Source organism: Primulina tabacum, chromosome 13 (genome assembly GCF_025594145.1).
Source record: "Primulina tabacum isolate GXHZ01 chromosome 13, ASM2559414v2, whole genome shotgun sequence".
Classification (NCBI taxonomy): Eukaryota; Viridiplantae; Streptophyta; class Magnoliopsida; order Lamiales; family Gesneriaceae; genus Primulina; species Primulina tabacum.
In genome coordinates this window covers 8,283,709-8,311,678 of record NC_134562.1, presented here as the reverse complement: position 1 = coordinate 8,311,678, position 27,970 = coordinate 8,283,709, and the positions used below count along the sequence as shown (strand labels likewise).

Genomic DNA, 27,970 nt, shown 5'->3' with positions numbered 1-27,970 from the left:
ATAATATATACTATAAAACGAGGTGCACCTCCTCGCGCCGAATCACATCCAAGTATTTGTATTTTGAGGGAGTTTTCGCTTTTCAGGCAAAACATCGAAACTGCAGCTTTCTTCCTTTTTCTTTTTCCCAATCTTTGACTCAATTTTCTGTCTTTTTCTTACACCAACACCACTATCTAAACTGCATTCTGTCATCGTATTTATGCTCCGCCGGCGGCCACCACCTACCCCTCTGCCACTAGACTTGGTCTAAAGATACTAGAATAGGGGCTATTCTTTTGACTTTTCATCTTTGATTAAGAGTGGTTGAAGCGTTAAGATTTGCTTTTTTTTTCGGGGTTTCTTCAGATCCAACAGGGAGTGAAGGTGGGTATTTTTTGGTGGTATTTTCAGGAGGTTGTTATTTTTTGGGTAATTTGCCAGTGTCGTTTGGATGGTACTGTCCGGCGGCGGTGGAGTGGCAAGATAATGAGCGGAGAGTATAGTGTTGGCGGTGGTGTGGTGGTGATTTTACGTTTGGCATTCAATGGCAGATCTTGGTAGCTATGATAATGCGGACCGTGACATCGAACAGGTACCTAATCCTCATGTTTTACCTGTTTTATTGCTGCATGTTCTTGGATTGAAGATGTGATTTTGTGGGCAGTTTCTGTCTAGTAATATTCTTTTTTTTTATTGTTTTGTTGCCGATAGTGAAGATATACAACTTTCATTCAATGTTACTTTTCCTTTTTTTTGGCCTTTTCCCTTGTGGGTGAGGAGAGGTGGGAGGGAGAGTGGTAGGCCATGATGAGAGCCCAATCCAAAACCATGTCTTTTCACTGAATGACAGAGTTCAGTTGCCACTCTACATTTTATTGTGGAGCCACCGTCAATATGTAATATTGCCTAGTTCCTACCAAAAGCCGATGCTTGCGGCTGCTGCCCACTCTCATTTATAAATATACACATTAAGCCAGCTTACGTTGTTGACATGAGCTGCGTAATCGATAATGACCAGATATTGGGCATTTTTGAGGTTGCACCTTCCACACAGCCTCGTTTCCTTTGGAGAGCACTGCTATTAGACTGTAATGAAAGAGGAGAGCCCAGACCCAGAATATTAGACCTATGTGGGAGAGCCCTTAAAGTGTGTCATCGAGTTTAGGTTTTACTGTGGAAGTGGAACCGGAGTAAAAAATAGATATATTGGTCGCGATTGCCCTGCTCATGTCGGATTGGTCAATATCATACCTAGGGATGTAAACGAACCAAACCGTTTGTGAGTTATTCGAAGCTCGATTCGATAAAAGCTCATTTGAGCTCGTTTAATGAGGCTCGTTAAGATAAACAAACCAAACTCAAGCTTTACACTATTCGGCTCGTTAACTCGTGAACATGTTCGTTGGTAAGTTCATGAGTAATCTTTTAGATGAAAAAATAATAGTTTTGATATTTGATTTATTGATTTTACATATTATTTATGAAATATATAGAAAAATCTATTAAATTTATTTATTATAATAAATTTACAAATTTTAATAAGAATAATATATTTTTCTTTAAATATATAATTTATTTTTTAATTAATTTAATGAAAATTTAAATGTATAATTCATATTTATTAAGTTTGTTTAGGCTCGATAAAGGCTTGAATAAGCTCGTGAACCATGCATATATTCATTGAATAAAGCTCGAGCTCGGCTCGATTATAACGAACCAAGCTCAAACATTCAAGAGTTCGGCTCGGCTCGACTCGATTACATCCCTAATCATACCCCTATATAGTTATTTCTAAAAATAGTAAAAGAAAGGATTGTAGATTTGGTAGTATGAGGAAATTTCTTTCTAAAAAAACAACTCTTTTATGCAGCTTAGTATGATGTTAACATTCACTTGTCATCAATGATGGTTATTTGATATTTTCTAGTTTATAACTATGAATTCTTATGGGAGTCTAGTTTCAGGCTCTGATAAACCTTGTGGCTCAAGGTTTAAGAATTAATTATTTTCCTTCACCCCACTATATCTTTAGTTTCATTATGGTTCATATACAACAAAATCATTGAATGTTAATATGTAAGGCTTTGAAGGTTTCGCTGGGATTCTTTTTTTGGCTGTAATACTTTGGGATTTTGATGTCATTTTCATTTTTCTGCTGACTGGTTTTTAAGGGTGTCGCAGAGATGTTCAAATAATTAATTGTTAAACTGTTTTTTTGTCAGCTTGTAGTTTTGGTTTGTAAGAATACCAGGTTAAATAAGTGAAAGCTGGACCAACACTAAAAGTGGAAAATATTATGTAGAGAGAGGTAGATAATTCAGTTTGTTTGAAGTGAATGACATTTATTGTGAACTTAATAGGGAATATATTTTTCAAATTATGACTGAGCTGTATTCTGGGGATTGCTGACATGATATGGATTATACACTATAAGTAAAGAAAACTGTGGACTGAAGCATTTGAAGTTCGGGAGCTCTGTAGATTCTTGTATGATACTAATAAACTTGAAAAATGACAGAAGAAAATATCACACTGTCCTTGTTAGAACTAAATGCTGGAATATCTCCTTTGCTGCTTAGCGATATTATTTGCCAGTATTTAACTCAATGAATATGCTATATTTTTCATTTTTACTATTTTACTGAAGTAATCACAGGAAAAGCGTGGAGACACTTAGAGAAAGTAATGAAACAATTACATGGAAAATGTAAAGATGTTAAATTCAAGTGTTGAAAATTCAAATAACAGTGTAAATTCTGTGTAACGGGTGCATTTATATAAGCTTACTTTGTTTGGATCATGATTGAGGAATATGTAAACAAAGCATAGAAGGAAAGCTTCTATAAATGTAATTTTAAAAAAGATTGTTAAATCTAACCATTAATTTCACTATATTGTCGGTGCATTCAAATTGACTTGTGTTCTCAGAAGAAGGAAATTGTGAGAAATCTTGTCTTTATAATTTTATTTAATTTGATCATTGTTTCACTTTCCTTCGGGAAAACTAAATAAAGTTGATAGGTTATTATGGTTTTTCTGTATGTAATGTGTGATGCCACAATTTTATGTATAGTTCCGCGGCACATAATAACTATAATGAAAGTTATCGTATGTTAAATGAATAGTTGCTCTCAGCTTCTTAAGATCCTACAAAAGAAATTAATGAACAAAGATTCAACCTGCTTTGGGAAATCTCTTCAAAAACTTACAGAGAGCTTCTGTTATTTGTCTTTAAAGTAACTAATATAAGGAAAACCCGGTGGCAATGTTAGCAAAGAAGGAAAACGAGGACAAGAGAACAGATGATGTTATAGGTGTCTGCATATATCAAATTCATAGTTGATAGTTCATATTAGTTTATATCTTTCCATTTATAAAATATATCCACTCAACTTCCACAAGTTTCGTAAAATTTGTTTTAGTTACAATAATTTTCATTTGCTGGTAGTGACATGTATCATAGTGTTTTATTTTTGTTGAGGCTCCATAATTGACCTGAAATTGTGATGTGGATGTGGTTGGATGAGCGGAGGATCTGTAATGGAGGCTTATTTAATCTACTTAGCTGAAACATCATTATTATTTTGAATGGTTAATGTGTCTTAGAACTAGCAGACGTGGCACATGCGTTGCATTTGTGCAACGAAATTCATAAATATATTTAAGGTATGTGTGCTATTTATATTTTAAAATATATAATTTGTTTATAATATTTTAATCAACAAGACAAATAAATGAAGCAGGAGGAGGGGGTTTTTCAGATATAGGTTAAAGTAAAACATTGAGTGGTTCGGAGTTTGTCATTCAAAGAGAGGTGACCGTAAGACATGGAAGGTGGGGGTATGAATGGAAATTAGGGAAAATTCATCATGACACCAAAACGGGTTTTATTATGTACTTGGACTTAATAATACAAGTAAAAGATGAAAAAATTTACTTCATTTGTCGCTGTTTAAGTTCAAACTTTCAAATATTTACTTCCTTTTTTAGTCCTTGTCGGGACATCATGTTGTTTTCTACTGTAAGTGCCTCCATTCTCAACTATTCCTTTTACCTTGTGCAGGCGTTGATTGCTCTAAAAAAGGGTGCTCAACTACTTAAATATGGTCGTAAGGGAAAGCCTAAATTTTATCCATTTAGACTCTCTACTGTAAGTTGACTATACTTATGCAACATAAGCACTTGTTTAATTGTGCATGTAAGGTCTTTTGGGAAAAGGTTTAACGTATTAAGGAATTGTAATCTTATGTTGTAAGTCCTTGTTCGTATGTGCTTACATTGGTGGAAGTAGACAATCTCCGAAGTCATCAATTACATTAATGCCTGATTAATAGCATGTTTTCTTGTTTTTACTCGTATTCTGTGATGAGTTGGTCCTTTAAGATGCTCAGGCTTGGTGTTTTTAGGTAAAAACTGTATCTGAAAACTTTTTTCGTTTGTGTTCAAGTGGTTACCCTGGTAGGAAAGGACATCCTCTGTTTCATATCAACCATATTCAAGTATGCTAAAATATGTTGCTTGTGGCTCATAGGTTTTTTGTTAAATTAAAATCTTGGTCCATTTAGTTCTTGCTCTTACAATTCTAGGTTGTTTGATGCCATCTCTATTTAATATGAAAGAATGGTATGTTGTGAATAAAAATTGGACTCGATTTTAGGTTTAGAAGGGTGGAAAATATGCTTTAGTGCTATCAATAACTTAAACTCAAAACACTTGACATTAGATTATTTTTTGTACCATACTAATGAAGTGGCATGGCATTGAGTTACCTTTGGTGAAAATTTGTTTTCAATTTATCATAGAGCTTTATCGACTTCCAGTTATTATAATTCCTTCTCATAAATTGAAATTGTCCATGATGGAGTCATCCTCCAGAGATAGCTTGTCACCAATTAAAAAATATGGCAACAATTATATGAGTAAGAGTTCTTTTGGATGAAAAAGCTTCTAGAGTAAAACGTTTGTGAAAGCACTTTTTGTTAAAAAGGGATAATTGGACGATCCCTTCAAAAGCTAAAAGCAAAAAATGTGATTTTTGGACTTCAGCTTCAGCTTTTCCTTTAAAAATTAACTTCTCTCTCTATTTTATCTAAACACATAACTGCTTCTGTGCTTTTTTAAAAATATTCTGAAAATGTTCCTGCTGAATGAGTTTTATTTCAAGCCAAATGCTTCTGTAGCCAAACTGGCTCTAGGTTAAAGTCAGTGACTGCAGAATTTATTAACTTTTGAACATTTTCTTGACTTGTGTAAGGCTGATATTTGTTTGTTTAATCTATGGTTGAATTGCTACAGTTCTTTACTCCTTTGAGTATGTGATATTCTCATATTTTTATCACCTCTCGTACCATTTTCAGTTTTTATGCATTTCTCTGAAAGCTAATAGCTGTATTTTGATTTCAACATTACAGGACAAAAAGTCTTTAATTTGGATTTCTAGTAGTGGTGAAAGAAGTTTGAAGTTAGCTTCAATATCAAGAATTATTCCTGGACAAAGAACTGTGAGATTGGCAACTAATTTCATATTTCTGATTTTCTCTATCCTAATTAATTTAGTTTTATGTTTATAACTGTGCCACCCAAAAAAAAGCATTTTTTTGCACGATCGTCTACAGAAGTTTTGTACGTAAAGTCATTTTAATGGATCATAGCCAACTTGATGCCAGACCGTATTCCAAAGATATTTACGACCTGACAAGGACTACTTATCCTTCTCGCTCATTTATAATAACGGAAAAAGATCCCTAGACCTGGTTAGTTAAAGGTCAAGTTTTTTTGTAGTGATTGTTTTTATATCTCCAGTGTAGGTAATTTAGCTCCGCTCTCTTCTTATATTGTTGCTAGATATGCAAGGACAAAGTTGAGGCAGAGATCTGGATAGCTGGCCTCAAGTCGTTGGTATCTTCTGGACAAGCTGGACGTTCAAAAATTGATGGATGGAATGATGGAGGCCTCTATTTTGATGTACGTTTTGCAACCGTTTTGAGCAAATATGAATTTCTTGTTAATGCATTAAAGTGTGCTTATGAAACTTGGATATGAATATCATACTAATTGGTATTTGGGGATCAGAACTTTTACTCTGGATCAATGATAGGTGAATTTGGTACTTTCTTGGCGTCTTTAGGAGTCCAATAGGGCCCTGCCCACTTCTATGGTATGTCTTCATTGTGCACTGCATGAAACTTAAATATGCTGTAAAATTCAATTATTTATTGAAATTGTAACAGAGAGATGGAGGATCGGTGAAAAAGCACCGTATTTTCTTATTCCTCAAAATGATTAGGTTACAAGGATTAAATAAATAAATAAAGCTATAAGATAATCTAATCCTAGGAATCAAAATACAAAGATAATATAATAAAGATAGATAAGTAAAGATAAGATCATAAAAGATCCTATTCAACTAATTAAAGATAAGATAATAGATAAGATAAGCAGTTCAACACTCCTCCTCAAGGTGGGTCGTATAGATTTGTCATTCCCAGCTTGGAAGACAATTCAGCAAATGTGGGGCGGAACATAGCCTTTGTCAGTATGTCAGCCAGCTGAAGTTGAGAAGGAACGTAGGTGACGGTAATAACCCTATCTTCAATCTTCTCACTAATGAAGTGACGGTCTACCTCAACATGTTTCGTCCTATCATGGTGTACCGGATTCTTTGATATGCTGATGGCTGCTTGATTGTCACACAACACTTCAACTGGGGAATTTTCTTCCACTTTTAACTCTGTTAACAATCTTCTGAGCCACATCCCCTCACATATCCCATGGGCCACTGCCCGAAATTCAGCTTCAGCACTACTGCGGGCAACGACAGGTTGCTTCTTATTTCTCCACGTCACTAAGTTTCCCCGTACAAATGTACAATACCCTGATGTCGACCGTCGGTCTGTAGGGGATCCAGCCCAATCAGCATCACTGTATACCCTAGTTCTTCGGTCTGTAGTCTTTCTAAATAGGATTCCTTTACCAGGAGACCCTTTGAGGTACCTCAACACTCGATATGTTGCAGCCATATGTTCTTCGGTCGGGTTGTTCATGAATTGACTGATAACACTTACCACAAATCCAATATCTGGTCGTGTATGTGCAAGATATATTAATTTTCCCACTAGTCTTTGATATCTTCCCTTGTCTAGTAAGAGACGGTCTCCTTTTTCACCAAGTTTGATATCCGGATCCATCGGCGTGTCTGTAGGTTTACACCCTAACATTCCTGTTTCTTTCAAAAGATCAGTAACATATTTACTTTGAGAAATAAATATGCCACCAGAAGATCTTGCTACTTCCATTCCCAGAAAGTATTTTAGATGTCCGAGGTCTTTCATCTCAAATTCCCTACTGAGGAGGAGTTTCTCATGATCGATTTCTTCTTTATGATTCCCTGTGAGTACAATGTCATCCACATAAACAATAAGAATTGCACTTTTACCTTCCCCAGAGTGTTTCACAAATAAGGTGTGGTCGGTCTGACATTGAGAGTAGCCATCGTTCTTTAACACTTTCATGAATCGACAAAACCAAGCTCTAGGGGATTGTTTAAGTCCATACAGGGACTTCCGCAACCTGCACACCTTGTTTACTGGTATTTGAGATTCAAAGCCAGAAGGTATTTTCATGAAGACTTCTTCCTCAAGATCACCATTAAGAAATGCATTTTTGACATCAAGTTGGTACAATGGCCAGTCGAGGTTAATAGCGAGTGATAGGAGAACTCAGACAGTGTTGAGTCTAGCAACAGGAGCAAAGGTTTCTTGGTAGTCAATGCCGTATGACTGAGTATATCCCTTGGCTACAAGTCTTGCTTTTAGTCGTTCTATACTCCCATCAGACTTGTGTTTGACTGTGAAAATCCACTTGCACCCGACCCGTTCTTACGTGATGGAAGATCAGTGATGTCCCATGCATTGTTCTTTTCCAATGCCTTTATTTCATCAAAGACAACAATTTTCCATTTTGGATCATTTAAGGCATCTTTCATAGTGGAGGGAATCTGGACCTGAGCTAGATTGGTAAGAAAGGCACAATATGTAGGTGAAATCCGTTTAAATGAGACAAAGTTGCCTATAGGGTGTTGTGCATGATCGAGTTCCTTTTCGTAGTGCAATAGGTCTTTCATCAAGGTTATCAACAAACTCACTGTTGTTAATCACATGAGTATCAGTAATGGTTATTTCTTGTGAGTGTGTACCTGGATTTATCCTTGGGGAGATGTCATTAGCAGCCTGAATTTGTGCGGGCATTTGTATAGTGTCTTGATGATGATGGTTTCTACAAGAATATGTATGAATTGGCTCATGGAGGTTAAGTTTTCTATGAACTGGAGGTGAGTCTAATGGCGTAGTAATAGATGTAAGAGGCTCTATATGAGGGATGGACGGGATTGTGGGGATGGATGAGATTGTGGATTCCCAACTGCTCGGTTCATTGATGGTTGACTCCCTCTGAATGGAAGAGCCTGGGTAGAATGGCTGAGATTCAAAGAACGTGACATCCATAGAAGTGTAGTATTGTTTCGTGGCAGGTGAATAGCATTTGTACCCTTTCTGGCGTGGAGAATAGTCGAGAAAGATACACTTGACAGCATGTGGTTCAAGTTTATTACGGTGATGTGAGTGTATGTGGACAAAGGATGAACAACCAAACACTTTAAGAGGAATATCATGAATTAAATGAGGAGAAGGATAAGTTTCTAGGAGGGTCTGGATGGGAGTTTTAAATTGCAGTATCCTTGAGGGCATTCTATTTATTAGGTAAGTGGCAGTTAGTATTGCATCACCCCAATGGTAACGAGGAACATTTGAGGTAAAGAGTAATGCACGAGAAACCTCAAGAAGATGGCGGTATTTGCGCTCAGAGACTCCGTTTTGTTGTTGGATATCCACACACGAGCTTTGGTGAATAATCCCATGTGATTGCAGATAACTTCCCAACACAGAGTTGAAATATTCACGGGCCCTATCAGTGCGTAGCACACGAATACGAGAAGAAAATTGGGTTTTCATCATTGAATAGAGATGTTTAAAGATCTGAGTACTTTCAGATTTATTTTTCACGAGGAAGACCCAAGATAGACGTGTGTGGTTATCGATAAATAAGATAAACCAGCGAGTCCCGCTAAGGTTGGGTATTTGATGGTCCCCAAATATCACTATGGATAATGGGAGAATGGCGAAGATGGTTTATAACAATTGGGTCTAAAAGTTGTACGAGTATGTTTTGAAAACTGACATACATCACGATTAAATGGAATGAAAATTTTATTACGAAATAAGTCCGGAAACAATCTCTGAAGATACAATGGATTTGGATGACCTAAACGGTAATGCCATAAAACAATATCCTTGATCTTATTAGAGCTTAAAGCAGAAACATAGTGAGGTACTGATTGTGGGGCAGAAGGTTTGTCCAAGGCAGCATCAGTCTTGAGAATGTACAATCTCTCAGAAAGTTCAGCACTGCCAATCGTCTTCCCCGATGCCACATCCTGGAAAACACACGAATTACCCAAAACTTAGTCAGGCAGCCAAGCTCATGATTCAGTTTACTAACAGACAATAAATTACAAGCAAGGTCGGGCACAAACAAGACTGAATGAAGACATATATCCTTAGTTAATTGAATGGAGCCACAACCAGTCACGGTGGATAGAGAACCATTGGCTATTCATACTGTGTTAGGGGTGTTGCACTGCCGAAAATTATGAAAGTAGTTGAGGCACCCAGTCATATGACCGGATGCGCCCGAGTCGATTATCTAATAGGATGACATATCATGCTGTGAAGATGTAAATGAGGCAATACCTGAATGAGCCATATTACCGGTGCTGCTGAGAGACGGAGTGGGTGTGACAGGAGGCTGTCCAAACAATTTCTGGAGAGCATCAAGTTGCTCCTTCGTGAAGGGTTGCTGCTCTGAAGTTGGAGGATCAACAGCAATTGTGTTTGCACGTCGCTCTCTCGCTGGTTTCCAATCGGTAGGTTTCCAATGAATTTTCCAGCATGTATCCAGTGTATGTGTAGATTTGCGACATTTTGGACACCATGGATGGCTTTGCTTGAATTGGCCTGTGCCGGGTAAGTTTGGAATCATACGCATACCACCAGTAGAGTCATCGCTTGGTGAAGGGAAGCGATGTTGGGCAGCCAAGGCGGATGCGTCGATAGAGGAAAGAAAATCTGCCGTTGTCAACATAATCTTCTGACGGCTCTCTTCATGACGAACAACAGAAAAAACACCTCGAAGGCTTGGTAAAGGTTTAGTGCCCAGAATTCTCCCCCGTATGTCGTCGAGTGATGGGTTGAGGCCAGACAGGAATCTGAATATCCGCCGCTGCTCAACAATACCACGAAATCGGTCACCATCTGCTGGACACTCACACTCATATACTTCGAAGAGATCTCTAATTGCTGCCACAGACAGGTAAGTGTGTTAAAGAAATCGGTGACCGAAGACTCTCCTTGGCGGAGATCTTGCAACCGACATTTGATTGCAAACAATTCGGAGGTGTTATCTTTGCTGGAGTATGTATCTCTTGCAGCGTCCCAAATATCCTTGGCTCTGCGATAGAGGATGAAATTCTCTCATATCTCGGTTGTCATGGAATTTATTAACCAGGACATAACAATGCAATTCTCTGAATTCCACGTCCGAAATTTCGGATCCTCAGAAGCTGGACATAGCGCTTCACTGGACAAGAAGCCATATCTTTCCCACGACCACAGATAAAGAGCCTGACAGATTGTGACCACTGTAAATAATTCTTGCCATTCAGTCGATTACAAGTGATTGTTACCGACGAGAAATCAATTGCCGAGGGGTTGGATTCTGGAGGGAGGGATATTTTATGCGTTGCCATGCCGTGTTTGGTCATGTATATCCCTGTGGCTCTGATACCATGAAATTGAAACAGAGAGATGGAGGATCGGTGAAAAAGCACCGTATTTTCTTATTCCTCAAAATGATTAGGTTACAAGGATTAAATAAAGAAATAAAGTGATAAGAAAATCTAATCCTAGGAATCAAAATACAAAGATAATATAATAAAGATAGATAAGTAAAGATAAGATGATAAAAGATCATATTCAACTAATTAAAGATAAGATAATAGATAAGATAAGCAGTTCAACATTATTATATACTGATGCAGATATATAATATTACGCAAAATAAATCAGTCACCTATGTAGGTAACTTTATCTTCAAGGGCGTGGCATTTTTACCTGAATAGATTTTGTTGATTTGTAGATACCCTTGTCTGAGATTTGGCTAAGTGAGATGGTGGCATTTCCAATCATATTCAATAGTTATGTTTCTTGTAAAATGTTCCAGGACAACAGAGATTTTCCATCAAACAGTCCAAGCAACAGTTGTGTGAATGCTGCACGAAAAGTTAGTTCATCCGAGGTGTCCATTAGTTCAAATATAAGCAGTTCTCCAAAGAGCAGTAGGATAGATAATTCGATCTATTCAGAAAGGTCACATGTGGCTTTGAATCAACCGATCATGCAAGTAAAAGGATCTAGTTCAGATGCTTTTCGCGTTAGCGTTTCTAGTGCCCCTAGTACGTCAAGTAATGGTTCTGCACCAGATGATTGTGATGCTTTAGGTGATGTGTATATATGGGGTGAAGTTATATGCGACAGTGTCATAAAGGTTGGTCCAGTAAAGAATGCTAGTTCAATTAGTACAAAAGATGATGTTCTACTTCCCAGGCCGTTAGAGTCTAATGTTGTTCTGGATGTGCATCATATAGCTTGTGGGGTCCGGCATGCTGCCTTAGTCACTAGGCAAGGAGAGGTCTTTAGTTGGGGGGAAGAATCAGGTGGACGGCTCGGCCATGGAGTTAGGAAAGATGTTGCTCAACCTCATCTAGTGGAATCTCTGTCATTTTGCAATGTTGATTTAGTTGCATGTGGAGAGTTTCACTCTTGTGCTGTCACAATGGGTGGTGAACTTTACACATGGGGTGATGGTACACATAAAGCTGGGCTCTTGGGTCATGGGACGGATGTCAGTCATTGGATACCAAAGCGAATTTCGGGGCCTCTCGAGGGACTTCAAGTTTCACTGGTTACTTGCGGCCCGTGGCATACAGCTTTAGTAACATCAACGGGACAGCTCTTTACATTTGGAGATGGTACTTTCGGTGTTTTGGGACATGGAAATAGAGAAAATGTTTCGTACCCGAGGGAGGTCGAGTCTGTCTCGGGATTGAGGACAATCACTGTTGCATGTGGGGTGTGGCATACTGCTGCTGTGGTTGAGGTTATTGTAACTCAGTCCAGTGCAAGTGTTTCGTCAGGGAAACTGTTTACTTGGGGTGATGGTGATAAAAATCGCCTTGGTCATGGTGATAAGGAATCTCGGCTGAAGCCTACTTGTGTGCCTGCTCTAATCGATTATAATTTTCAGAAAATTGCCTGTGGGCATGGTTTGACCATCGGCCTAACAACGTCTGGGCGTGTTTTCACAATGGGAAGTTCAGTCTATGGTCAGCTCGGAAATCCTCAGTCAGATGGAAAGTTACCTTGTTTGGTCGAAGACAAGCTTACTGTCGAATTTGTTGAAGAATTTGCCTGTGGTGCCTTTCACGTGGCTGTATTAACATCCAAAAATGAGGTATATACATGGGGTAAGGGTGCTAATGGGAGATTGGGTCATGGGGATGTAGAGGATAGGAAAACACCGGTTCTGGTTGAAGCATTGAAGGATAGACACGTTAAATTTCTAGCTTGTGGTTCGAATTACACTGCTGCAATATGCCTTCACAAATGGGTTTCTAGTGTGGAGCAATCCCAGTGCTCTGCTTGTAGACAGGCATTTGGCTTTACGAGAAAGAGGCATAATTGCTACAACTGTGGACTAATACACTGCCACGCTTGCAGTTCTAAAAAAGCTTTATGGGCAGCATTGGCACCTAATCCTGGCAAGCCATATCGGGTGTGTGATTCTTGTTGTGCGAAACTGAGTAAGGTAGCAGAAGCTGGTAGCAACAATCGAAAAAATGTCATTCCACGCCTTTCAGGTGAAAATAAGGATAGGCTGGACAAGGCGGATTTAAAGTTTGCCAAGTCGACCATGTCATCTAACTTTGATTTGATCAAGCAGTTCGATATAAAACCAGCAAAACAAGGGAAGAAAGCTGAAACATTCTCTTCAGGTCGGTCCTCTCAGGTTCCTTCTCTGTTTCAGCCTTCTCTATTTCAGCTGAGAGATGCTGTCATGTCTACATCTATTGATGTACGTCGAACAGTTCCAAAACCAATTATTGCACCCTTGAATGTTAGTTCTCGGTCCGTTTCACCCTTCTCTATAAAAACAAGCCCTCCTAGATCAGCAACACCGGTTCCTACAACATCAGGGCTTTCTTTTTCTAAAAACATTGGTGATAGGATAAAAAGACCCATGAACTTCTGAATCATGAGGTGAGCAAGCTGCGTGTTCAGGTACATCGTCAAGTTTTTTTTATTTCCTTTCTTTTTTTGGCTTTAATTTCTGAAACTTTTCATCATTTGTAATATTGGTTATGATGAATTTGATATAGGTGGAGAGTCTGAGAAATCGATGTGACATGCAAGAGCAGGAGCTTCAGAAATCAGCAAAGAAGGTCCAAGAAGCAATGGCATTAGCTGCTGAGGAATCTGCTAAATGTAAAGCTGCAAAAGAAGTGATCAAGTCTCTTACGGCACAGGTTCGTTGAGCTACATGCACACATATATATATTGATTGAAAGAGAGCAAAAGTTGAGCTACACGCACACATATATTGATTGAAAGAGAGCAAAAATGTGTTTTAACGCTGATATTCTCTCGTTCCAGCTCAAAGATATGGCTGAGAAATTACCACCTGGGGCATACGAACTTGTATACCTGCCGAATGGATCGGAACCAAATGGTATACTCTACCCTGGTGCAAATGGAGAAACAAATTCAAGAACCGACCAAATCAGCAGCTCCTACTTGGCTTCACATCCTAGAATTGATTCAGCAACATCAAACGGTAGGCAAATGCCAATGCCCTCAGAAGTGCTTTCAGGAAATGCCATTAGAAGCAATGAAAGCAATTCCCAGGCTGGGGGAATTGGACTTTCCACCGCCAATGGGACAAATAATGGTGGTTCAAACATCAGAACTTCTAATGGTGGTGATAGTGTCCAAACTAACCGGAGCAGTGTATCCGAGGGTGTTGACACTAAAGAATTTTGGCCTAACCCAGATGGTGAAAATGGCTTAAGATCTGAGAACTCGGATGTTCTTGGCAGTGCCAGTCAAATCGAGGCTGAATGGATCGAGCAATATGAACCTGGTGTGTACATAACACTTGTAGCCGTTCGAGATGGAACTAGAGATCTCAAGCGTGTACGATTCAGGTATTTGTGATATTCCATTTCTTTCTGTAACAATCGTGTACTCGTTTACAATATGATTGAAGGATGAGTTTGATTTATTTGGTTGGACCTGAGACTGAATTCTTGATGACATTTCTTAGGAATCTTATTTGAGCAATGGTGCTGAAAATAGGTAGCCCTATGCTACATGCAAGTAACACTCTCTGTATACCCCGGCCCTTGGATAGGGTGGGAAGGCCTGGTGGTATTGGGGTGGACCCCTCGCCCCTCCACTTGGTCGTCCCTTCTTGTCGAATCATGTGTCGCGTTTTGTCTGCCAAACAATCGATTTTCAAAAAATGCGATGAAGCACAAGACTTAACTTTAGTGCCTTTTCCATGTAGTCGGAGAAGATTCGGGGAGCATCAGCATCAGGCGGAGACCTGGTGGTCAGAGAACCGGGAAAAAGTTTACGAGAGGTACAGCGTTCGTGGAGCCGACAAGTCATCTGCCCGAACATCAGAACAGCCTCTTTCGCCATCTTCACGAATATAGGTAAAAAGACGAGCTAAATTATCCTTCTGAGCTTCATGTAGTAGTTTTTCATTAGCAATGTGATGCAACAAACACCCATTTTTTAATATATTTGTTCTCTATTTTTTAGCTTCTTACTTTGTACTTCTATTCTCCCCTCTATTTCACGTTGATCGCCGATTGCTGGCTTTTGATCATACAATATGGTGTATATATAAGTTTTAACACGTTTGTTCTGGTTCGTCTTGGAGGTCCACATCCTTTGTCGTGATCAACTCATCGTGGCTCGTTTATGTATCATGTGCATAAAAATAAATAAATTAATAGAAAATTCTAGTCGGAAGATGGTTATCTCGTTGTTTTTAAAACCGGACTTGAACCGGCCACTGGTCTAGTCAGAATCAAGTCTGAAAACTTTTTTTACGGTCAGAATCGTCGGACCGGTCAAGAACCGATTAACTTGTTAAAAACATGTCTGATTGGTTAGCGAGTTTTTATTCTTATTTTTTGTTATAATAAATTATTTTTAATTTGTTTTATTTATAGTTTTATACATACTAGGTAAAGACACGTGCAACGCACGTGAAAATACATTTCTATTATCAAAAATTGTTGTCAAAGAAATGAGTTCAGAAAGGATTAATTTACAAAAAATTATATATTAATGATTTCATGCTATATTAGTCGATTGAAAATGAGTAATACTACATGTGCAACCAAATTTGTACAATAATTTTTATCATTTAAAAAAATCAATACAGAAATTTCATTTATCAAAATCTCATGATAAATTAAATATAAAATCTCATTAGATAATAACAAAATCTCACGATATAATTGTTGTAAATATCGCAGTACGATATATTGGTTGTATCTTTGGCATTATTCGTAGGAAATTCAATGTAATATAATTTGTACTACATGTATTATAAAATGAGTGCAAAAGATATTTGTTTAAAAATTTTATGTGTTATAAATCTAAGGTTATTCTTGAATGGAAGGATTTCAAATCCATGGATTTCAATACATTCAAATGTATTTTTGTTATTTAGAGAAGTAACATCATAAACTTCAAATCCACTCATTTCGTGTTTATATAGTAGTATTTCATGTTAATTATGATATTTTTCAAGTTCACCCAATAATAATGTTATTTGAAATTTATTCTACTTTATATAAATAATAATATGTAAATAAGTAATGTGTAGATTCGAGATTTGATATATTATTTCATTGTTAACAATAAAATTATAATTCTAATCCATAAATTTGAAATCTATTTATCCAAGCGCAATCTAAATAAATTAATAATTGTTGAAAAATATATTAGTAATAAATATTATAATTTTGTATAAATTAGACATTGGAGAAAATATAATATAAAATTGATATCACAATATTTATTAAAATTAAATTTGAGAGAAGAAAAAAATATAATACATAACGTTGATCACTTATTTTAGCACGTGTTATTGATTTATGAAAAATAAAAATATAATATAAATAATATATTCTAAACCTTAAATTAAATTATTGCGTTAAATGTTTTCTTCTTTTATATTTTCAATTTATATTGCTTTCACGATTTTTTTTTTGTCATCAGTTTTTTTTTCTCTGTGAAAAAACAATATTCTCGCTATCTTCATTAGCAAATCTTATGAGAAGAAATGTATATTCTTTTCTATTTGATGCCTCTACAAATCTCCACACAAATTAAGTGTTTTGTAGAAAAAAAAAGTTTGTTTCATAAAGCAAATAAAACCAAAAAATTTTGTTATTTCAGTATTCTACAAATTATATTTATTTTTTGTAAATATTTTAACTTAATCTGCAAGCAAATAAAATCAATGAATTTTGGTTATTCTATCTTCTAGACAACTGACAAAATATGATTTAATTAATATTTTATTATATTTATAAAAAAGTGTTCAACTCTTAATGATATAAGTTATTTATGCAATATGTTATTTAAATACAAAAATTCAAAATTACGATAATATATTTTTTTTTATATTTCATACTATATTATTGAAAGTATTAAATTTGTATATATTAATTTTTCTGAAAAACGTCTTGCATATATAACTCATTCAAAAGATTATAGATTTACAAAATAAAACAAATCATATTCAATTTAATATTTTGTGAAAAATATATGTTGACTTCATCTACAAGCAAATAAAAACAAATAAATTTGACCTTTCTTATTATCAATCATAACTCATAAGGAGAAATATTGAGCAATAATGAATAATTTTTGTAAAGATTTATTCATAATAATTTTAAAATTTACCTTCAGAGATATGTCATTTCAGATTACATAAATCTATAATTGATTTACTCATATACATCCTTTATAAAAATACATCTTCGTCAATTGCAAGATAATCAAATATCTTTACAAAGACGAAAAATAGTTAAAATTAGTAAAACTGTATGTATTCAGTCATATACGGTTAAATTTTAATAATAAACTAAGGCTTTGAAAAATATTAGTTGGATTTTTTTATAAAGAAAAATAGATAGAATAAATACTCACGAAATATTTATAAAGTCATTTTTCTTCTATATCCAATAATGCTTTGTATCATTTTTGTAAAATGTAATTAACCGTCGAACCTTCTTCATAACACCAACCCACATGATTTAATTATTTGGCTTCATTATTTTAATTCGTCGTTTTAAATTAATTATTCTCATTTAATGCAAAATAGATGATATTTAATATCATGTACTTACACAAATTATGTTTTTTTTGGAAAAAATTCACTATATTTACAACCAAATAAAACAAAAGAATTTTGTTATTTCAATATTGTACAAACTAATTTTTTTGGGAAAAAAATATTTTTGCTTCATCTATAAACAAATAAAACCCATGATTTTTTGTATTTCAATATTCTCAAGTTAATATTTTGCGGAAAAAAATATGTTCAATTCATCTACAAGAAAATAAAAACCAAAGAATTTTGGAGTTTCTAATCTTCTTGGCTGATCCTTGCCTAGCATACGTAGATTGATAATCTTGACATCATCATAATAATTGATTTTACAAAAACTTTCTCACCAAATTAAAGATAAACTTCTTGCATATATAAAGTCATTCAAAAGATTATAAATCTACAAAATAAAAGAAATCACATTCAACCAAATATTTCACAAACAAATATTTTTGTGAAAATATTTGTTTACTTCATCTACAAGTAAATAAAAACCAAATAACTTTGACTTTGTCTATGGAGAAGTAGCGAGTATTGCTAATGAATAAATTTTATAAAAATTTATTTATCATAATTTTAAAATTTTACATACAAAGATATATCTTTTAATTTTACAAAAACTATAACTGATTTGTCAATATATATCTCTTATAAAAATAATCATTCGTTAATTGCAAGAATCTCTCATAAAATAATTGTTATAGTTTCTAACCTTTAAAAAGAGGAAAATATAGTTAACATTAATACAAATATATTATTCAATCTTATATCGTTAAATTTTCATAATAAACCAAGGCTTTGAACAATATTAGTTAACTTTCTTTTTTATAAAGAAATAGAGATATAATAAATAAAAATGAAATATTTATTAGGATTATCTATATTTATATATGATAATTCTTGTATCGTTTTGTAAATGTAATTAAATATCGAACCTTCTTCATAACACCAACTTTGTTAAAACAAAAACAAAATTAATTTAATTATTTGGCTTCATTAGTTTAATTCTTTATTTTAAAATAATTAATTTTAATGAACGTAAAATAAAACATATTTAACATCATATCGTTATACAAATTAAGTTTTTGTGGAAAAAATATTTTCACTTTATTTACAAGAAAATAAAACAAAAGAATTTTGTTATTTTAATCTTCTACAAATTAATTTTTTGTGAAAAAATCTACAAATTAAGTTTTTTGTGAAAAAATTCTTTTTCATTTCATCTATAAGCAAATAAAACCAATATATTTTGGTATTTCAATCTTTTCAAATTAATATTTTTCGTGAAAAAAGTTTGTTCAATTCATCTACAAAAAAATAAAAATCAAAGAATTTTAAAGTTTCAACTTTTTTGGCAACTTGATCATTATCTAACATAAATGTAGTTTGACAGTTTTGTCCTAGTCATAATAACTGATTTGACAAAAACATACTCACTAAATTTTTCCTGTATGTACAAACTAAGGACAAAGTTGACAATACACAATAGAAAAACTTTGACCTTGATTCACACTTTTATAATATGTATAGATTATATTATTATTCATAGTCTGATCATTTGGTTGAACGGTCTGACCTGTTGAACCATTTTTATAAAAGAGACCGGTTGGTTCGATTGTAAAAATATTGGGTTAACCTTCCAAATATGTATTATCATAAAATATACAGCATGGTTATATTTCTTTCTGCATGGTTATATTTCTTATGAGAGGTGTTCAAACTTCAGATAAAATCGAAAAACCAAAATCAAAATCGAACAAATCAAACATCAAACCAAAAGTTGAATTTTGTTTTATTTGGTTTGGTTTCGAATTTTATATATCAAAATCGAACTGATTTTAAAAACTTAAATTGCATTAAATTAATAGTTTATTATATTTTTATTTTTATTATATATTTTTTGAAATGATATTTAATGAAGAATATTTTGAATAATTTTTAGCTGATTGATATTTATTTAGGTTTTATATTTAAATGTTTTAATAAGAAAAAATTAAAACTATATTATATTATATTTTACAATATATTTATATTATTAATTTAAATAAATGTACCAAAATCGAAATAACCGATCGAAATAACTAAATCATTTTGGTAGAAAATCGAACCTGAGGAAAATAGTTACGATATCGGATTATATATTTTTAAAATCGAAAATAACCGAAAAAAAAAATCGAAAACCGAATTGAGGGATAAACAAACCCTATTCCTTACTCCCTTGATACTTTTAACCTCGACTTGAACCAAAATGAAATGAAATGTAACTTTGGGGATAAAATTATATTTTGTATTATATTTCGGCATCTTTATTTTTAATTAATACAATCATAACAAAAAATATCCAAATTAAGATTTTTGTTAAAAAAACACATTTATTTTCAAACAAAAAATACAAATCCCCTATAACTTTTACATAAAAAAAGCAGACATCATCATATATACAGGCCATACACCGTGTGAACAAATTGAACCTAGGGGAATTATACAACTCGTGCATGTTGAAGGAAAGGAAGCCCTAAACTTCAACAACTTTCTTACATCTTTCAGCACCCGACTTTTCTTCTGCATGGATAAAATGTTTGTTCTAATACAGACAACCCAATAAGGTGATTATATAAAATCAATTTGTAAAATGAATGTTGGGTATGTGTAATTTTTTCCGGAAAACGATTGTTAAATGAGCTACAATTTTCTGAAAATATTTCTTACGCAGTTAAAAATAATTAACTCAACACGAGTTAATCAATAAACAACACGGATATGAACGAGAACCTAGGCTCTGATACACTATTGGTGTTTCGTTTTCTCGCAAGACGGAGCAAAAATGTAAAATTTTGGTTTTGATTCTCAAAATTGACTTGGGTGTCGCATGATTTATAAATCCATACATAAGATGTTAGATGATTTACTTTTAGCGATTAACGCTCGGTGATAAGTGAAAGTTTTGCACTTAAATTACCCAAAGAATTGGCATGAAAGTGTGCAGTTATTGAGCAGATTTACGTGTTTTTTTTTGTTGTTTATTTTACTGCAGGAATCAAGCATTGTCACATAACTTGTGGCCAACAAGAAATAATCTAAATTTTGAAATAGAAGAATGAAGGACCGGACAAGAAAGCAGAGGAAGCGCAAAAAAAAAAAAAAATCTCGTGAATAGTAGCGCACGCAGCTGCGCGAGAACCCACGCCCCTGCACGCGCATCGCTGTTGCGACTTTGATTGTTGCATTCCCAATAGCAGGTTGTCCACAAGTAGTATAATTCGGTGAGTCTGATATCGTATCCACAGGGAAGCTAAGGTAATTACAAGTCCACTACAATGTCTTTTTGTTTTTTTTTTCTTTTAATTGTTTGAATCTTTATTGATAATTTTTAATTGTTCAAATTTTAATTTAAGTAGTTGAGATTAAAGGATCCATTCTTGGTAATTTAATAAAGTTAACATTAATGAACATTATTGAAATCCACTTAATAAAATGGTTCCAATATATATTAAATAATCATATTTATATTATTTTATATATTATTATCTTATAAGTATATAATATATACCAAAACTTATAAATGTTGTAAAGTATTTATTGTGCTATATATATTTGTAAACACTAAATCAAGGTTCCCACTTTAAATGGTTGGTAAAATCAAACAAACATTTAAATAGTACCAAAAAATTAATATTATGATATATTCATATATAATAAATCAAGGCATACACTTTAAATGGTTGGTAATACCAAACTAACATTTAAATGGTTTCAAGAAATTAATATCATGATATATTCATATATAATAAATCAAGGCATCCACTCTAAATGGTTGGTAATACCAAACTAACATTTAAATGGTTCCAAGAATTTAAATGGTTCCAAGAAATTAATATTATGATATATTCATATATAATAAATCAAGGCTTCAACTCTAAATGGTTGGTAATACCAAACTAACATTTAAATGGTTCCAAGAATTTAGTGTAACATATAGCAACAATAAATCAAAACTCCCACTTATAAGTAGAGTATAATAATGCTTAAAGAAATAAATATAACATAAACAATAAATAATGATTAAATAATATAAAACATAGATTCTTACATTTTAATAACCTTATTATCATGCCAAGAGTTTCACTTTTTCATCTCAACTTTGGGAAGTTAGATACTCATTATTCAAAGTGTAAAACTTTGAATATGAAATTAACATGCTAATTATATTTAATTGAAGAAATAAAGGAAAAATAAAGAGAGAAATATTATGAACTCAAAGGTTTGTTCATAGAATAAGGGATATCTCAATACATTACAATGCACCCCTATTTATAACCAAATTTGGGGAGACAACCACAAATAAAATATTATTTTTTTACACAAAAGTCTTCATTGGTGTTCCATGAAATTATATTTTAATACACATCACTTTTGAAAATCTTCCAATCCGAATTTTCTTTTCCATATAAAACAAAACATAATTGAGTTGTTTGAATTTTGGTATTTTTTTAACCATTTGACCAAGTAATTTGAGAGATATGGTCAAAATGCTAGAGCATTGTAAAACTGCCACTACTTTGATAACTTTATTTGTTGCTTAATTTGATCCCAATTGTGAGAAGATTTTTATCTCATGCTTGTCACCAATATTGTAGATATTATCATCAACTTTCTACAGGTCCAAGAATCATCTTAATCTCATTTACAACGCCAATGTTATTCTTGTTTTATCGAACCTGTAAAAATAGTAAAAACTTATAATTACATAAAAAATAATATTTTATACAATTTATTATAAAATATATAATATTTAAACATTTAATAAAACAAAAACTATAAATTTATATTATAAAATATTTAATTAATATACAATTTTTTATCTTTATCACACTCCCCAACCAGCTTATTGCTAGTCCCTAGCAATTTAAGCGTTAATAGCAACACAAAATATATTGATTAATTTAAGTAGAAATGTAATCGGAACTATCCAAGTGTTTAAATTAAATTTGAAAATTGTCAAAATTATATCAAGATCATTATAATTATAATTTATGAAATAATCTGAACTGATCAATTCAAAGCTTATTTTCAGGTAATTAAATGTACATGGCCTTTAGAAATTCCTAGTAAGAGTTTAAACTCTATATCCTCACATGTTAATAAATGTTTCAATTTATGGGAATGATTTCTCTCATGGAGTTGGAATACAGATAAATGCTTAGGAAAATGGTTTACAGAATGAAGACAGACAAACGAGCCAAACAAATCAAAAGATAGGAAATCCATTGATTCAAAATCCAGTCGTTCTTGTTATATATTATTTCCTGATATTTTTTTTACATCATGGAATCAGACTAAGTTTATGCTTCTTGATCACATATTTATTTAATCTGTACAATATATTTCTATCTTTCTTTCTCTTTTTTTCTTTTTTTATTTTTATTTTTATAAGAGATAAATGGGTCGTAGCATATAACTTAAAAATTACATAGATCTTCAACTTTTTTTTCTCTTTATTTTTTCAGGAAATATCATTTTTTTCAAAATAAGAACTCAAGATCTAAACAATAGATAGCCTCTCTGATTATCAATAAAGGCTCGCAAGCTGTTTTCTCAATCCTCTCCACTCACTCACAAAATATATGTGAGTTTAAAAATTTTAGGCACTCTTGTCAGGTATATCTTGGGCCATATACTTTAATAACTGATTTTATCACAATGGTTAATAATTCAAAAAGATTTCATAAATCATATTTTTATAGAATATTAAAATTGATTTTTTTTTCAAATAAAAATTTGAACATCCTTAGATAGATTAATACATTTTCTAATATAAACCTTTCAAACATGTAATGTAATGATATTTTTGCAAAAATTAATAAGATACAAACAATAAACATGGTTTTATTTTAAAATAATATTTTTAGATTTGTTTTAATTTTTTTTAAGTTTGTTCTACCCCAATCAGAATATGACATTGTCCCTAATGTCAAAATAACTATTAATAAATAGTACATAATGAAATAGATATCACCTGGAATTTTATTGAAGATAACAAAATGAAACAAACGCAAATTAATCCACTACTTTTGAATCAATGATCCAACTTTCTTTTCTTACTGCTTGATTGAGACCAATTGATCTTTGTTATCATCAGATCAGGCTTATAAACAAAAGTTTCCAAATCATCAATTAATTGTTCAGCAGTCGTAGCAGAGACGAGCATCCTTCGTGAATTTTCTGAAATGAAATTCTGTTCCACAGCTTTATCAAGAAATGTCAACAAACTGTCATAATAATTATTGATATTCAACAAACCCACAAGTTTATTATGGATATTAAGTTATGCCCAAGAAACAGTGTGAAAAATTCCTTCTAATGTACCAAAACCACCTAGTAGTGCGATAAAAGCATCATAATTTTCAATCATTTTGGTGATTCTTTCATACATAGAAGAAACTTTTAATTCCTCCCCAATCGTAGCTCCTGTAATATTTCTTTTAGCTAAAACTGTAGGAATAATACCCAAAACCTGACTACCTCCAAGATGAGCATATATGAAAACAGATCCCATTAACCCAATATTACCTCCCCCATATACCAAGTGAATTTTTCTCTCAGCCAATATCTTTTCAAGATTATTCGCTGTTTATACAAACACTTCATTTTTTCCAGGATTCGATCCACAAAATACACAAATATATTTCAATGTTTGTGCAGAGAAACCAATCATGTTTTTAGTTTCTTTTTGGTCTGCGAAAATAGAGAGGAAGATGAGAGATTTTATAGGGTAATATGTTATCATGACAAAACTATGGGTCACAGCTGTAAACAGAATAAACAGTAAAAAAAATATGACACACATCCATATAAACAGTAGTGTGATTGTGGCTCACAATTTTCCTCCGATTTTACGTCCAGAAACAGCTTCAACGTCTTCTATGAGTCGAGGATATGCTTCCCATCCAATTTTCTTATAAATTGGCAAACATGGTCTTTTTTAGTCAGATTCCCAAGACTATGACGCTCATCTTGGAATTGTTTCCATAAACGGAAAAGTTCAATATGCACGTGTCCACTAGAATGCGTCTCAAGAGTCAATAAGATGTTATCTAAAGACTCCTTACTCAGCCCTATTCTTAATGAAACTAATTTTATCTTCTCTGTTATTGGAAACACATCCCAAAGATCTGCATCGTTTTTCACAAGTTCAATATGTACTTGTCCACTAGAATGCGTCTCAAGAGTCAATAAGATGTTATCTAAAGACTCCTTACTCAGCCCATTCTTAATGAAACTAATTTTATCTTCTCTGTTATTGGAAACACATCCCAAAGATCTTCATCGTTTGTCACAAGTCCATCTTGCACACTTATGACAAACCCCTAACCTTTTGGCCCTTCGTTTTTTCTCATAAGTGCCTTTTTCCTAATCCAGGCAAATACCGAATGAGCAATGATTGTTGAACTTCTCCTCCTAATCGGACCTTAGCTTCTATTACAATAAGAATATCTTCTGGAATTCCTTTTTGCATTAGCAATCTCAATCTTTCACACCTACATGCATAAATTTTTCTTAGAACATTTTCAGAAACAGAGGGAAAATATTTACAAATTTTTGAGAGAATTTAATCCATTTTTGAAAAGAATTTTTTTTATTTTTGTATCAGCAATTGTGGGAAATTGATTTAACCGACTATGAGAGTCACAGAGTACCGTTATCCGCAATTTAACCGGGAAAATAAAAAAATTAAGGAAACCTCAAATAAAAACAAACAAAAATAAATACAACAAAAAAAAATCAAGGATCAGAAAGGGAAATAAATTCTTCTTGAAAGATTTCATTTTCTAAAAATGCTTTAAGCATTTGTCCATTTACTTTAAAAATATCACCATTTTTAGGATTTTCAATGTCCACAGCTCCATAAGGATACACATGCTTTACAACATATGGGCATGTCCATCTTGATCGTAATTTTCCTGAGAATATGTGAAGTCGAGAATTATAAAGCAAAACTTTTTTACCAATCTCAAAAGATTTTTTAATAATTATTTTATCATGAAATGATTTGATTTTCGCTTTATAAATCCTTGAATTGTCATACACGTCATTTCTGAGTTCATCAAGTTCATTAAGTTGCAATTTGCGCAATTTGTTCCAATTCCACATGCTAATGACAATGTTTTCCATAAACCAACCTATAGGGAGACATATTCAATGAAGTTTTAAAAGCTGTTCGATATACCCAAAGTGCATCATTAAGTCGCAGAAATCAATCTTTTCTATTTGGGTTAACATTTTTTTCCAAAATCTGCTTTATCTCCCTATTAGCTAATTCAACCTGTCCATTTGTTTGTGGATGATAAGGAGTAGTTACTTTGTGAGTAATACCATATTTTTTCATTAATGAAGCAAATGGCTTATTAACAAAGTGAGATCCCACATCACTTATCATGGCTCGAGAAATTCCAAATCTACTAAAAATATTTTCTTTCAAAAATTTGATGATGATTTTATGATCATTTGTTCGACATGGAATTGCCTCTATCCATTTGGAAACATAATCAACTGCAACTAAAATATACAATTATCCAAACGACGGTGGAAAAGGTCCCATAAAATCAATTCCCCAACAGTCAAAGATTTCAATTTCAATGATGGGATTCAAAGGCATCATGTTTTTTTTTGAAATTCGCACCAAATTTTTGACAATTTTCACGGATCTTGCAGATTTCGTGGATGTCTTTAGACAAAGTGGGCCAATAAAATCCACATTTCAAGATTTTTGCAGCCGTTTTCTTTGAAGAAAAATGTCCTCCGCATGCTTCTGAATGACAAAATTTAATGACACTACTTACCTCATATTCGGGTATGCAACGTCGAAAAATTTGATCTGGACAATACTTGAATAGATACGGATCATCCCAATAAAAGTTTTTTACCTTATTCAAAAATTTTCTTTTATCTTGGGAACTCCATTGCGGTGGCATTTTTCCTGCCACAAGAAAATTTACTATGTTAGCAAACCAAGGTATAGTAGTAACTGAAAATAGATGTTCATCGGGAAAATTATCGTTAATTGGTATCATTTCACAAGATGATCCTGTTACTAGTCTCGATAAATGATCGGCTACGACATTCTCGGTTCCTTTTTTATCTTTGATCACAATGTCAAATTCTTGGAGCAACAAAATCCATCGTATCAGTCGTGGCTTTGCATCTTTTTTGGTCAACAAATATCTAATAGCAGAATGATCAGTAAACACAATAGTTGTTGATCCAATCAAATAAGAACGAAATTTATCTAATGCAAATATTACAGCAAGTAGTTCTTTTTTAGTTGTGGAGTAATTCATTTGAGCATTGTTTAAAGTTCTACTTGAATAATATATCACATAAGGCTTACCGTTTCTTCTTTAACCCAATACTGCACCGACTGCATAATCACTCGCGTCGCACATGATTTCAAATGGTCTTGGAGGTTGCATGATAGGAGCTGATGTTAAATGTCGAATGATTTTATCAAAAGCATTTTGACATTCTTGAGTCCACTCAAATGCAGTGTCTTTTGTTAAGAGGTTACAAATGGGTTTAGGGATTGAACTAAAGTCCTTTATAAACTTCCTATAAAATCCAGCATGTCCCAAAAATGGGCGAATTACTTTAATAGTTTTTGGAGGGGGTAAATTGGCAATGACATCAACTTTGGCTTTATCAACTTCAATTCCATAAGATGACACAACATGTCCCAAAACAATCCCAGAAGTAATCATGTAATGACATTTTTCCCAATTTAAAATAAAACCTTTTTCCTCGCATCTTTTTAAAACTTTTTTCAAATTTTGAAGACAATTATCAAATGTATTCCCAAAAACAGTTAGATCATCCATGAAAATCTCCAAACAATTTTCAACCATGTCGCTAAAAATTCTTAGCATACGTCTTTGAAATGTTGCTGGGGAATTGCATAATCCAAATGGCATCCTTTTGAATGCAAATGTTCCAAAAGGACATGTGAATGTAGTTTTATCTTGATCTTCGAATGCAATGAGAATTTGATAATAGCCTGAATATCCATCAAGAAAACAATAGTAGGGATGACCTGCTACTCTTTCTAAAATTTGATCCAAAAATGGTAATGGAAAATGATCTTTTCTAGTGGCGTCATTTAATTTTCTATAATCAATACACATCCGTCAACTATATGGGACTCGACTTGTTAACAATTCACCTTTTTCATTTTTTATCACTATGATGCCAGATTTTTTTGGAACTACTTGTGTTGGGCTTACCCACTTACTATCAGAAATAGGGTAGATAATCCCAACATCAAGTAGTTTGAGAACTTCAGTTTTCACAACATCTTTCATGTGTGGATTTAATCTTCTTTGTGGTTGTTGATATGTTTTAGCATTTTCTT

General features: G+C 33.3%; 1 protein-coding gene across 1 annotated transcript; it reads left to right on the top strand.

Moving 5' to 3' along the window:
• Positions 1-42: 42 nt before the first annotated feature.
• On the top strand, positions 43-14,981 carry LOC142522152 (PH, RCC1 and FYVE domains-containing protein 1-like). Its single transcript, XM_075625307.1, is given in 10 exon segments — positions 43-574; positions 4,046-4,132; positions 5,394-5,483; positions 5,649-5,735; positions 5,827-5,946; positions 11,317-13,378; positions 13,381-13,433; positions 13,532-13,678; positions 13,806-14,356; positions 14,719-14,981. Coding segments are annotated over 10 exon segments (3,396 nt in total). The 5' UTR covers positions 43-526; the 3' UTR covers positions 14,870-14,981.
• Positions 14,982-27,970: the final 12,989 nt, after the last annotated feature.